The 14,896-nt window shown below is 42.0% G+C and overlaps 1 protein-coding gene across 3 annotated transcripts in view; it reads right to left on the reverse strand.

Annotated features, from left to right (window-relative positions):
* The window catches only part of HERC2 (HECT and RLD domain containing E3 ubiquitin protein ligase 2), a 233,159-nt gene that overhangs the window by 150,196 nt on the left and 68,067 nt on the right, over positions 1-14,896 (reverse strand). For all 3 annotated transcript variants that reach the window (XM_051822208.2, XM_051822209.2, XM_051822210.2), the window contains exons 10-17: positions 14,187-14,360; positions 12,471-12,659; positions 10,987-11,138; positions 8,745-8,902; positions 8,532-8,645; positions 6,675-6,926; positions 5,529-5,722; positions 1,913-2,113 (exon numbers count right to left, since the gene is read on the reverse strand). In XM_051822208.2, coding sequence (XP_051678168.2) covers positions 1,913-2,113; positions 5,529-5,722; positions 6,675-6,926; positions 8,532-8,645; positions 8,745-8,902; positions 10,987-11,138; positions 12,471-12,659; positions 14,187-14,360 — 1,434 coding nt within the window. The remainder of the gene's footprint in view (positions 1-1,912; positions 2,114-5,528; positions 5,723-6,674; positions 6,927-8,531; positions 8,646-8,744; positions 8,903-10,986; positions 11,139-12,470; positions 12,660-14,186; positions 14,361-14,896) is intronic.

A 14,896-nucleotide genomic window follows, 5' to 3' on the forward strand; every position in this document is an offset into this window, starting at 1 on the left:
GGGAGGGAACATAAACAAAACTGAAGACTACTTCTCTGAGTAAACATGGTCTCTTACAAATGATTATGTTAATTAATTGGAAGGAAGTTAAAGAACCAATTCAATATCTCACCAATCCTGAGGGCCAGCGTTGTGACACAGTGGGTTAACCCACCACTTGTGATGCTGGAATCCCATATTGGAGCACCAGTTGGAGTCCCAGCTGCTCTGCTTCCAATCCAGCTTCCTGCTCATGTGCCTGGGAAAGCAGCAGAAGATGGCCCAAGTACTTAGGCCCCTGCCACCCATGTGGGAGACCCAGATGGAGTACTGGGCTCCTGGCTTCAGCCTGTCCAACCCCTAGCTACTGTGGCCATTGGCGAGAAAACCAGCAGATGGAAGATATGTCTGTCTATCCCTCTCTCTCTCTCTCACTTTGCCTTTCAAATAAATAAAATGAATCTTAAAAAAAAATTCAGCAATCCTATTGTTTTCATGTCTTAACCTCAAAAATCAAAATACATCTTACAAACTGCAAATGTGGAAAGTTCTTTCAGAGGCAAAACAGCAGTGTGCCTTAGATCCAGTGCTACATGATATACCTGACAATCACAACTCTGAAGGTGGAAGGGTGAATTTAGATGTAATGTATGCTATCAACCTTAATATTTTTCAGGAAAACCAATATTGATTTACATAGAATTTCATGGAATTCACAATTTTTTAATTTTTTTAACAAAATTAGACAGTAAAAGTTCAGATACTGAATTCAAAATCTTGTGGCCAATTAAGGAATCTGAAAAGAAAAATTTTAAGACTTGACTCATAAAGAAGTAATAAAGAACAAAAAAATTACAACAGAAGATTAAATTCAAATACATTAGTAATCATAATTGTAAAAGAATTCATCTATTGAATAAAGACTCCCAGACAGGATTTATTTTAAGAATCAGGCTTTATAGGCCAATGGGAAAAAAAGACTAAAATAGAACCTAGAGAAACAGAATAAAGCAATGAAAGAACATATGGCAGGCACCAGACAAATATGAACCAAAAGGAATCAAGCCTGAGACACACACAAAGTCATTCTCCATCACATTATCCAGAACTGCAACATTACCACAAACCCTGAGAAGCAAACTACTGGGTAGATCCCTGGAAAGAGTACAACAAACACACTGCTAAAGAAGACTGCCCGAGGAAAGTAGGTTCCAAATTGCTACTAATTTGATGACTGCAACCAAACATGACATTCAGTTCTGTGCTTTCTAGAAACCAAGGCAAGAGGGAGAGCCATGAGGGGGTACACAGAAGTCAATGGGTAATAAAGAGAAAAATAACTTTGTCAAGAAAAATGCTGCATCTGTCATTAAGTTATAAGATTTCCTACAAAGATAAAGAAAAATATGGTAAAGACTTCAGCTATAGGTTTCCAAGGGAGGGAAGGAGGTGGGGAAGATCTTTTTACCTTACATTTGGATGCTCAACGGGAACCTTCCTGAGAGCAAGTGAGGGTACTGCTATGGGAACCAAGCTTACTGAGCAGAGCTTTCTCAGCCCAGAGGAAAGGCAGCACTCGTCTAGCAGCTGAGCTCTGCTTCCCTCTCAATCACCGAGTCATTTCTCCACATTCAACAACAGTAAATCCAGGCCTGCCTCCTCTGATGAACACCAACCAGCTGATTTTAGCAGAAAGAGCATGATCCATACGCATGTTTATCTGCATGCAGAGAACGAGTCCCAGGATATATACAACATAAATGGACCAAGTTTTCTAAGCCTCTCATACATTACCCCATCATAATCTTACTTTAAAATATTCGTTAGCGGTTCACCTAACAAAAACCCCACCCTTCAATATTGGTAAACATTCTTAAAGAATTCTAAAGGTACTCATAAATAGAACAAGCAGGAAGAAGGAAATCAGTAACACCTGAAGTCGTAGAAGATTGAGCGTTGCCACAGCCATGCACTCCTTCTCCTGAGGTGGGGGCCAGTCCGCAGTGCCATCCATTCCCTCGCTCACCTGCCGCAGCAGGAGGTCCAGCTGCTCGAAAGTCATTGAGCAGATGTCCACCACAAAAGGGACACGGAGGCCAATGGACCACTCAGAACAAGACGACCAGGCAAAGCTCTGTGCAAGAAACACAAAAACCTAAATAAAACCTACCAGTTCAGCTGTTCATCTGTTCCACAGGAGTAATCCACTATGAATGACAGAGATGCTCAGGTTATTTCGCATTTATGACTCTAACCGCCCAAATGCATGCATACGTACATTCATGGTTGTCTAGCTCAGGTACTGCCAGCTTCCAATTTCTTTCCCATTTCATTAGCCCCAATTCATTTTGTCACATACAAAAATAATAAAAAATGTATTTTAAAATATTTTCCGTCTCAAAATCATTAATGCACAGCTGTAACAATCTCAATCCACTTGAAGTAGAATAGTAACTCTACATAGACAATGAAATGCTAGCTATATACACACTACCCTAGTAAGAGCAAAGTAAGTAAACAGCAAAAATCTAGAAGAAAGGAAGTATGCCAGCAATGAACCAGAGTTAACTGGCATTTATAGAACACTTCACTCCCAAAATACTAAAAATGCATGCTTTTTTGAGGCACACATAAAATGTTCACTAAAATAAAACAAATCCTGAACATAAAACAAATGTTAATACATTTAAAATAACTGAAATGATACAGAGTTTGTTCTCCAGCCACAATAGAATTAAACTATTAATCATTAACAGAAAAATCTGCAAACACTTCAAAAGTAAACAATACACTTAATAATCCATGAGTCAGAGGCAAGCACGTGGTGCACCTGATTAAGCCACCATTTGGGACACTGGCAGTCCACATTTAAGTGCTGGCTGAAGTCCTGGCTATTACCTTTCTGACCCAGCATCATGCTAATGCTAATGTGCCTGGGAAGGCAGTGGGTAATGATCCAAGTTCCTGGGTTCCTGCCACCCACGTGGGAGACCTGGATGGAGTTCCTGACTCCTAGCTTCAGCCAGACAGAGCCGCCTGGTTATCGCTGCAGGCATCTGGGGAGTGAAGCAGCAGATGGGTGATTTCTCTCTCTCTCTCTCTCTCTCTTTGCCTCTCGGTAACTCTTTCAAATAAATAAATAAACAAATGAACAAAAATGAAAACATATCAAAATTTGTAGGTGTAGTTAAAGCACTAATTAAAGGGACATTTTCAGCATCAAATACTTATATAATTCAAAAGATCTAAAATCAACACTGTAAACTTCGAACTTAAGAAACCAGAAAAAGAATAAAGTAACCCAAAAAAAGCTAAAGAGAAAAACAGTAATGAAGATTAGAGCCCAAATCAATGAAACTGAAGGTTAAAAAAAAAAGGAAATTAATGAAACTAAAAGATAGTTTTTTGAAAAGATAGACAAGGGGCTGGTGCTACAGAATACTGGGTAAAGCCCACAGCTGCAGTGCTGGCATTTCATATGGTAGCCAACTTCAAGTCCCAGCTGTTCTACTTCTGATCCAGCTCCCTGCTAATGCACCTGGGAAAGCAGCAGAAGATGGTCCAAGTTCTTGGGTACCTGCACCCACAAGGTAGACTGGGAAGAGGTTCCTGGCTCCTGGCTTCAGATGGACCCAGCTCTGGCTTTTGTAGCCATTTGAGGAGCGAATCAGCTGATGGAAGATCTGTCTCTCTCTGTCTCTGCCTCTCTGTAATTCTGCCTTTCAAATAAATAAATTAATTTAAAAAAATAGACAAAATTGACAAACTTGAGGTATGCACTGTGGTACAACAGGTTAAGTTACCACCTGAGGCGCCAGCATTGCATATGGGTGCCATTTGAGTCCTGACTGCTCTACTTTTTTTTTTTTTTTTAAGATTTTATTTATTTATTTGGGAGATAGAGTTACAGACAGTGAGAGGGAGAGACAGAAAGAAAAGGCTTCCTTCCGTTGGTTCACTCCCCAAATGGCTGCAATGGCCAGAGCTGCGCCGATCCGAAGCCAGGAGCCAGGTGCTTCTTTCTGGTCTCCCATGCGGGTGCAGGGGCCCAAACACTTGGGCCATCTTCTACTGCTTTCCCAGGCCACAGCGGAGAGCTGGATTGGAAGAGGAGCAGCCAGGACTAGAACCGGTGCCCATATAGGATGCCAGCACTGCAGGCGGAGGATTAACCTACTGTGCCACGGCGCCAGCCCCTGCTCCACATCTGACCAGCTCCCTGCTAAAGCCCCTGGGAAAGCAATGGAAGATGGTGCTTGGGCCCCTGCACCCATGTCGGTGTCCAGAAGAAGTTCCTGGTTGCTGGCTTTGGTCAGCCCAGCTGTGGCCATTGCAGCCATTTGGGGAGTAAACCAGCAGCAGATAGAAGATCTCTCTCTCTCTCTAACTCTAACTCTAACTCTAACTCTAACTCTAACTCTAACTCTAACTCTGTCTTTCAAATAAATAAATCTTTTTAAAAATCGATAAACTTGTAGGAAAACTGACAAAGAAAAAAGATACACATTTAATCAGTATCAGGAAGAAAAGCAGACCTTTCAGATTTAAAAAGGTTAGAAACAGAATACTAAGGAAAACTTCAGACACCAAAATTGGACAATTTAGACAAAATTCTTCAGGTGTCACAAACTAGGAAAACCTATGCATAAGAAGAAAGAAAATCAGAATAGTTCTTTACCTATTTCTGAAACTGAATTGTAGTTAAAAACCTTTTAAGAAATCTCCAAGTTCAGAAAGACTCACAAATACTTACAGAAGAAATAACACTAATTCCACAGACTCCATTCTAGAAGAAACAAAACACTTAACTAAAACTTTTTATGAGGTCAACTTTATGCTGATATTAAGTCACACAAAAAGTACAAAGAAAGAAAACCACAAACCAACATCTCTGATGAACAATGACACAAAAATTCTCAACTAATTATTAACAAATCAAATCCAGCAATATACAAAAATAATAATATACTATGACCCAGTGAGGTTTATCTCAGTAATCCATTTCTTGGTCAATATCAGTCAATGTATTCCACTATACTAACAGACTAAAGAAGGAAATTACTCTATGATATCATTTGAGAAAGCATTTGACAAATTTCAACAACCATTCAGGATTTTAAAAAAAAAAAGGTAGGAATTAAAAGAAACTGCCTTTTTCTGAAAAATAGCATAGCTAAAACAGCATAGCTAACAGTGAAAGACTGAATGCTTTCCTCCTATGTCAGAACAAGGCAAGGACACCCACTTTCACTTCTATTCAATATCACACTGGAAGTTCAGCCTGGGCTACGAGGGAAGAAGACACAGAAGGTATACAGATTGGAAAGGAAGAAATAGAACTGTCCCTATCTATGTACACACAGCCCAACTATCTAAGAAAAAAACCTCAAAGAAACTACAATGAAGCTCATAGCACCCTATATTGAGTTTAGTACAACTGCAAGACATAAGGAAAACACACAAAAATCAATGGTATTTCTATGTACTAGCAATGAATAACTGGAAACCAAAACTTCATAAAATAGCAAACCATACTACATACACAGTACCTGGGCAGGCCCACAAGCAATTCCAACGATGTGTTTTGTGTCCAGCCCTGGCAGTGCAGCAGGTTCTGGCTTGGTCACACGTAAGGTGTCAAAATGCTGGCACTGGTCATTGCTCCCCCAGCTGTGGACCTCGCTGTCCTCGGTCAGGGCCAGGCAGTGGGTAGAGCCTGCGGCCACATCAATCACCTTCTTTCCTATGAGAAAAGAAGGGTGTAGGTATAATGTAAAGCCTATGACTTCTGTTGCAAAAGAGATTTACACCAGGTCACTCGGGTCAGAAGATACATTATTAACTTCTTCAGGACAATTTACTTCAACATCAAACACAGTCAGCATGGCTTTGATGGCCCCTGGTGCCTGTAGATGAACATTACTCATGAGAGTGCCCAAAAGCACTCTTCTTAATGTTCCCATTCTCTCTGCCCACACTGGTGGCCATACTACAAAGACACCTGCACTCACACTTACATGCCTTTTCTTCCACCTAAGATGCAAGCTGGGCACCTCTGTAATAAGTCAAGCAGGATTCACCCACCAAGGATAAGTTCAAATCAGACCACACCAGCTGAACCCAATCCCACCTCCCACTTGTCCCTACAGCAATGCACATCTATGGTCTCAGCAGTGTCTGTAGTGGAAGGGCACGTGACCTCACCAAGCAGAAGCCGCCCACACTGAGTCCAGCTTGCTGAGTGATGGACTGATGCCTACCACAGAAAGAACTCTCCAACATCAGAAAAACTGAATAGGTTTCAAATTCAAGTTGGTGAGGATAATCCTAGGCCACTTTTTAATATTGACAAATCACTTTCCAACTGTTATCTATACCCATCAAAACATCAGCAAAAGTTTCTAGTAATGGTCCATTCATAGTCTATGTGAGAGACCTGGATTGGAGTTCCAGGCTCCTGGCTAAGGCCTGGCCCAGCCTCAAGCATTATGGCCATTTGGGGAGTAAACCAGCAGATAGAAGATGTCTCTCACTCGCTCACTCTCACTCTCTAACTCCACCTTTCAAATAAACAAATCTTTAAAACTAAACAAGAAAAAAAGTAATGTCAGGTTCGAAAAACAAAAATCTGCAAACTTTAAAGATTACTGAAGTAACTACCCAAAAGGGTTCTGAAAGTTTACATCTGCACTCACCTTGTAAGCCTTCCAAGAGTTTGGGGTAACGAACATGTTCTTCTGTTCCATGTCCAAGTCTCTGATTGTCACCTTTTCCCCAAGAATAAACTTGGCCATCTTTCGTCAAAGCAATAGAAAACTGACTTCCACAGCGGACTTTGACAACATCCAAATCTTGAAGCTTTTCTATCAGCTTTGGTGTTTTGCAGCCATCGCTACCACCTCTACCCAATTTTCCATAGTCACCATCTCCCCATGACCACACTTGCCCTAAAAAAATGCAGATGTATTTATGTAAAAATAATTGTACATTTTAAAGGAAATTTTAAAGGGCTGAAAAACAACATAACCAATAATGTACACAAATATAGACCACCAATGTACACAGTTAACACCACATAAACCAAAGGAAATCTAATTTATACTTCAGGTTGCTATGGAAGCAATTAAGAAAGGGAAAGCTGAATTTTCCTTTTGTTTTAGTTCAATGAAAATACAAAGTCCTGACTCACTAGTTTGGGATCAATGGGATTGCTTCAACTAAATAATGAACATAGAGCAAAACCTCTTAAAACACTATCAGGCTGGCGCTGCGGCTCACTAGACTAATCCTCCACCTTGCGGCGCCGGCACACCGGGTTCTAGTCCCGGTCAGGGTGCCAGATTCTGTCCCGGTTGCTCCTCTTCCAGGCCAGCTCTCTGCTGTGGCCATGGAGTGCAGTGGAGGATGGCGCAAGTACTTGGGCCCTGCACCCCATGGGAGACCAGGATAAGTACCTGGCTCCTGCCATCGGATCAGCGTGGTGCGCCGGCCACAGCGCACCGGCAGTGGCGGCCATTGGAGGTTGAACCAACGGCAAAGGAAGACCTTTCTCTCTGTCTCTCTCTCTCACTGTCCACTCTGCCTGTAAAAAAAAAAAAAAAACAAAACACACACACCACTATCAACCTACTGCATACTGCTGCAGCTCGCTAACCACTCTATTGTCTACCTGCAGGTTTCTCTTCCTACCATGGTGACCACAGGTCAACTGCACCACTGTATTTTTTCCCAAGTGTATCACTATAGTTATTTGATTACATAATACATAAAGGAACAAAACACAACTGCAAAAATAAATACACTTTTTTTATAACTCTGGAAACTAAGAATACTTTAGTAAACTAATAAAAAATATTGTTAAATGAGGTATATATGAATACCATAAAAGACAAAAAGCAATCAAAAGCAGGAAATCAGAAAGAAAAATCAAAAGCAAGTATTTTTAGCCTTTCTAGGCAATATATTCTCTCTCACAACTACCCAACTGTGTCACTGTCACACAAGCAGCCACACACTGAGTGAATTAACTGGCAAGGCTGCATTCTAACACATGCTACTCGCAAAAGAAGGTCAATTTTTTTCTATCCTAGAAATTGTCAGACGATACATTACTAGGTGGTCAATGAAAGGAACTCAGCAGCACCATACACAAAGATCAGAGTGTGCGTGTAGTCGTATATACTTTGGCTACAACTCTGTTATTCTTATGGCTCACTTGGTGGTTCCTCACTTCACCAATGTTTTAGTAACCCTATCACCCTAGGCCAGACTGCACAGGTTAGGATGCTTCATCTTCCAAGTACCTTTAACTCTTCTTTTTAGTTAAAAGCAAAATACCCACACAGGACATGTAGCTGCTACCAGCAGCCTGGAAAGCAAACCCAAGTCCTGTAACCTCTGGGCTGTACTCATCGAGGCCACTGAGATCGACCTCCACTTAAAGGTGGATGACACAGTGAGCAGCCTTGTGAGCTTCTGTCTACTCCAAATCACACCCATTCCAGGTAAGCAACCATCAGCATCCTCAAGAGTCTGCCAAGAGCTCTACCTACCGTTCTCAGTCACAGCCAGGGTCTGAGCATCCCCACTCCCACACGCCACATCAATGACCTTCAGTCCTTTAAGCCCAGCTACCAGCATGGGAATGGCTTCGTCTTCACTGGAGCCTTCAAACAGAAACGAGTGTCATCCATTACTCAAGACCTCCCAGAGGAGACAACCCCCTACTGCCTGCACGTACTAGTCCTTGTGCAGGGCAAACCTACCATGGCCCAGCCGACCATAGTTCCCACGGCCCCAGGTATACAGCTCCCCCTCAGCTGTGATGGCTGCGCTGTACGTGCTCCCGCACGCAATGTGCACCACGTGCTTCCCAGCCTGCTTTCCTGAGAAAGCGGAGATCACCTTAGGCTCCTCCAGGGGCCTGTGGCAAGGAAGAAAACAGATGTTAATACCCTTCTAAGCATTTATTATTAGCTTAGCACAGGAAATTCACTATCAAGTCATTTTACCTTCTGAGGTATCTTACATGATAATTAAGTAAGAGAGGCTTCAAATACCTAACATCACCATTCCAATTTGTTAAATTGGAACCCAATGCCAAGAATGGTATCCAGTAGGAATATCAAAACAGTGTCAGTAAAATACTTGTATGCTAATGTCCATCAGCAATAGAAAGAAAGAAACTACTGTGGTACATCAATGACATGGCAGGATCTCAAAACATATGCTAAGTATAAAAAGGCCAGAAACACAGTCATATATGCTATATGATTTAATTTGTATTAAATTCTTGGAAAGGCAAAATATACCAATAGCGGACAGATCAGAGGATGTCAGGAGCTGACAGAAAAGAGCACAGACCAACTGCAAAGGGCAGAGAGTGTCGCAGGAGCTGCAGAGACAGCCTGTGTCTTGCTCGTGATGCTTACCCAACTGCATGCATTAGCCAAAACCCATCCAGCTCTACACTCAAGCTAGCTGAAGTTTATAGATATTTGTCAAATAAATGTGAACAGAATAAAGCCAGTTGAGTTTACTAATGCACAACTATAATCTATGCTTCACAAATAAAAATATGAGGCAGTACAATTAAAGCAGGAACATCTTACTAAATGAGAAGTTTTGGAAATGGCAAAATATCCTATGCTTATAACCTACACTGTTTCCTATGATTGACAACATTTTCTTGGGAACAAATGCAAGCCCACTTTGCCCTCCCCAAAGACATGGTTTACCCACTTTGTGGCCTACAAGTCCACAAAATAAATACATACACACAGAGGCACAGTGGTGCACAGGCTGATCCAAGCCAAACCACTCCATTTTGCTTCAACTGCTCTCTTCTTGCTACTCCTTAAAAAGTTTCTCTCCATCTCCTGCCGAATGCACTGACCTCTTTTCCTTCCCTGAACTCCGATAGCAAGGGACAAGTTTCTTGTCCAGTACTTAATCTCAGCTAAGAATTATTTTATGGTATAATATTTTATACATAGTAAATGGTAAATAACATAAAGGTAGTAAATACTAACAGACTCACTGCCCCATCCTGTACTTCAATGCCTTTTTTTTTTTGATGCCTTTTGAGAGCCATGTGCTCTATACCAACACCAACCCCTTCCAGTCTGAAAGTAAAAGCAATTCTAAATTCTGTGGTTATAATTCCTTTGTTTTTCACCATGTTTTACCCCACATGGCTGAATCCCTTATAACACTGTCAAGTTTGAGATGTTTCTGAACACTATATAAAAGTGCCACACAATAATGTATGCATCTCTCTGCTTTCCTTATGGTTGGATTCTTCCCCACAGATGTTGTGGGTGGTGCTATGAATGAGCCACACACCCTCCAGTCTCCTTTCGATAGATTCATGGGCAGTCGCGGATGTGGTCATTTCCAACCCTTCGTAAGTCCATTCCCACATGAAGTGAGATGGTTGGATCAGCACATTTGTGCACTTTCAATTTCAATCTAATACCATCCACCAGGCTTCACATACAATAACAAAGTATAAAAGGGCTCCTACCACTCTGAGAGCTGTCAGACCTCTCAATTTTTACAAGCTGGCACTTAAACAACAACGACTTTCTGTTTCATTTATGTTTTCTTATAATAAACAAAAGCTTCCAGCAAATGAGAAAATATTTTAAAACTCTTGATTTTTGTACTTGTGAAAATAAGATAGTGATTTAGAGAAAAGAAGATCTTTTATGCTAGAAACAAAGCTTAGTGTTTGTAAATGAAAAGACACTGAAGTAGCATGGAGTTGCTGGTCACTGCAACAGGTAGGGGAGAAGAGGAGGAAGATGATTCATAACACGTTCACTCTTGGACAAGCTCCCAAGTTGCCAACAGGGGACACATCATGGTATTCCCCCTCCACCCACCAAGCCCTATGTGTATGAACACCTGAAAAACATCCACACTCCTGTTTTTCCATCCTCTTGTGGGTAAGGTCAGATAGAAGAACGCATCATTGACAGATTGACAGGAAGGAGTGGTACATACACAGTGTCCCCATGGCCCAGCCGTCCGCCATCCCCACAGCCCCAGGAATACACTTCTCCAGTAGCTGCCAAGGCCAGGTAGTGGTGACCATCAGAATGGGCAGCAATTTTTACAATGTTTCTGGAAGCAAGGCCCTGGACCAGTTGTGGAGCCTAAAAGGGTAAAAATGAGGAAATGAGAAAACCAATCTTCAGTCCGCAGATAAGAGAGACAACACACTCTCACCAGTTGTTTACTACTGCTGAAAACTCCACTCTAACTGAAACAGCGTGAGCTGCTGGTGACTGCTAGACCCCTGCTGCAGCCTGTCCCACCCTGCACCAAATACACTGGGCAGGTAGCCTCCAAATAATCTGCAACAGGACCAGTGCCACACTGGGCAGCGCAGACCATCTCTGTGCAATGAGACACCCACCTCAGGGTGAAAACTGCCTTCCTCTAAGGCATATGTGTCCCACTGTGCCATCATGCACACAAACCCCAAATCCCTGTTACCTGCCTGGTGCTCAAGTCAAGTGAGTTTACACACAAAAAGTCAGCTTACAAATAGGAAACATCATTAGCAATGGGATTCACCGTAGAGTTCATGATTTTAGGGGCCGGAGCTGTGGCGTAGTGGGATAAGCCTCCACCTGTGACACCAAGCACCCCATATGGGCACTAGTTCTAGTACTGGCGGCTTCTCTTCTGATACAGCTCCCTGCTATGTCCTGGGAAAGCAGTAGAAGATGCACCAAGTGCTTGGGCCTCTGCCCCCACGTGGAAGATCCAGAAAAAGCTCCTGGCTTCTGGTTTCCAATCGGCCCAGCTCCAGCTGTTGTGCCCATTTAGGGAGTGAACCAGTGATGGACGAGCTTTCTCTCCGTCTCTTCTCTCTCTGTCTGTAACGCTATCTCTCAAATAAAATAAACAATAAATTAAAGAGTTCCTGGGGCCAGCACTGTGGCGTAGCAGGTAAAGCTGCCACCTGCAGTGCCAGCATCCCATATGGACACTGGTTCGAGTCCCAGTTGCTCCACTTCTGATCCAGCTCTCAGCTATGGCCTGGAAAAGTAGCAGAAGATGGCCCAAGTTCTTGGGCCCCTGCACCTGCACAGGAGACCCAGAAGAAGCTTCTGGCTTTGGATCAGTGCAGCTCCAGCCATTGAGGCCAATCAGGGAGTGAACCAGCAGATGGAAGACCTCTCTCCCTCCCTCCCTTCCTCCCTCTCTATCTCTTTCTCTCTCTCTCTGCCTCTTCTTCTCTGTCTGTGTAACTCTAACTTGCAAAAACATAAATAAATAAATCTTAAAAAGAAAAGAGTTCATGATTTTAACATCCCAAAGTCTTCACAAAATGACCCTGATTGAGATTATAGAGAGATATATAATCAATGAATAGATGTTTGGCAGTCTTCAGAAATCAAATGATTTAAAAACCAGGTCTTGTAGTAGAGACCACACCCACTGGGGAAGCATGAAGCCACGGCGCCCAGAACACCTACCAGCGTATCACTGTTGTAGGCCTGCGTGTACACACGGCCATTACGTGACAGGATCAGGAAGCGTTTCTCTGCACAGGCAATCTGTGTGACCCCCAGGTTGGCAAGGCCCTCACACTGGATAGGACCAATCACATTGGCATAGTATTTCCATCCTATTAACCCCCAACCTATGACCTCTTGCAATGATCCCTGTTAAGATAGGAAAAAAAGTAAACATTTTCTTTGTAGTAACTAGAAAATGTGAAGGAGTACCACTAAGATATTACAGGCTAAAAATAAAGCAAGTGAAGAGAAGAAAGTAGGTGATTCAAAACATCAAAATAACTCATAACATTCCATATTACTTTAGTTAACAGGAAAGATGAAGCAACAGGTTATTTTTCCATAGCATTTCATTTTAATACGAGTCCATTAAAAATAAATACAAATGGTTCTTACAAATATTTTTTAATGTTTCAACTATACCAGGCTACTATTCTGTGCCCTAACAGGCAAAAGTCTAAAGCCCAAGCACAAGGCCAGAGGACCAGTCTGTGCAGGTAAGAGCAACCTGCTGATAACCAGCCCACTCTGGATGGTCCTCTTGTGGACACTCAGGCACAGCAGCACCATTTACAAAGCAAAATTTTGGCAATAACCCACATGTATCCACCAATACGGGACCCATTCATAAAAATAATACATCCACACATGCAACACTAAGATGCTTTTAGGAAAAAAAGGAAGAAGCTCTGTGTATTGATACAGAAAGCTCTTCAGTATACACATTTATTTAAAAAGAAAAAAAAAACAGCTACAGAAGTAACACGTGACTACTGATCCTACAAATATATTCATTCACCAGAGCACAAAGCTTACAGAGCAGACTGCAAAAGTAAAAACAAGCAGGTCGTGAAACCGGATAGAAAAGTCAAAGTGAGGAACTATCTTTGCATTTAATTTTTATTTTTGAACCATGTGACTATGTTTTTAAAACATGGCTTTAAAACAAAATAAATACTCTTCATATTCAGAAGAAAAAGTTAGAGAAACCTGGATTCATCACTCTGTGTGACTCTTGCCAAGCTCACTCCCATTTCCAACCATAGTTTTCTCATGGATACAACGGGGAAATGCTGTGATCATGAGATACAACCCTATGTATGAAGCCTCTGGTGGGCCTGCCCTGCACAGACTCCACACAGAAATCACTGCTAGTAACATGCCTATTACATATCACATGTATTACTCATTACACAGAGAAAGTTATAAATATATAACTACACTAACACTATCAGTACAACCAGCACTATATATTGAGACTGCCTGTGTTCAGAGTATATAAAAAAAGCTCCAAAACTTCCCTGCAGATTGTGGTTTGGATAAAGATGAGCTCTCCTGTCTTCAGCCACACCACCCTGAACACGCCCAGTCTTGTCTGATCTCAGAAGCTAAGCAGAGTCAGGCCTGGTTAGTTCTTGAATGGAAGATGAGCTTTCTGGGATGGGGCCTCCAGGAACCTGGGAACCTGGTTTGGGTCCCCAGGCCCAGTGAGCCTTAGTTTGCTCATCACTTGCTTTGACAACCAGCAACACCTTAAACTGTAAACATGTATATAAACTATAAGCCAGTTCTGGCTGCTAATACCAGAGAAAAAGCCCGACACAGGCACAGAATGAGAATCTAGGAGTGGCCACTCACTATAAAACATTTGAAGAGGACTGCTGTAGCACATACCTTATGAGACGTTGGAGAGCTGCACAGAGGAGGCATACAGGGTGTAGCTAGGCGGTCTAAATGAGCCATGACAACTACCGCTGTCTGTCGTAAGTCAATAGCGAGCTCATTGTCTTGTGGAAGAGTTAGGTACCTCAGGAAACTCTCATTGGGGCTCAGAGGGCCAGATAAAAGCTGGATAAGAAGAGTAAACAAACATGTTCAGAAACGGTGGCAAAAATTAATCCAATTAGCCTTTAATCATTCCTTACAATTTGGTGTTCACAGTTATGCATTAGCTATAAATCTGCTCATTTTGACCACCAAATGACAATGTTGATGCTAGTAATACTATATAGCTATACAATTATACACTATGCATAAATGTACAGGACACTGACTAAACATATATGCATTTAGTAAGCCATATGTAACATGAATCCTATGTGTAGACTTCATGTTTTACTAATACAGCACACTGCCACTGGGAGCCCTGGAGGAGTTCAGAGCAAGCTCCCTACGGACACAGCACAGTGCCTCAAACTGCCTTTGAAAACGAAAAACAGAAACCCTTTGTTTTAATTTAAATATTGCCCGCTCTGAAAAAAACTTAATTTTATTTGAAAATTAAGTCAGTTCTATTTCTTCCAGAGGCGGAATAGACTAATAATTAAAGACTGCTAAATAACAGATCAATCAGGCTAAAGCATGGTAACAGAATGGTTCTTTCC

This window comes from Oryctolagus cuniculus, chromosome 12 (genome assembly GCF_964237555.1).
Source record: "Oryctolagus cuniculus chromosome 12, mOryCun1.1, whole genome shotgun sequence".
In the NCBI taxonomy this organism is placed as follows: domain Eukaryota; kingdom Metazoa; phylum Chordata; class Mammalia; order Lagomorpha; family Leporidae; genus Oryctolagus; species Oryctolagus cuniculus.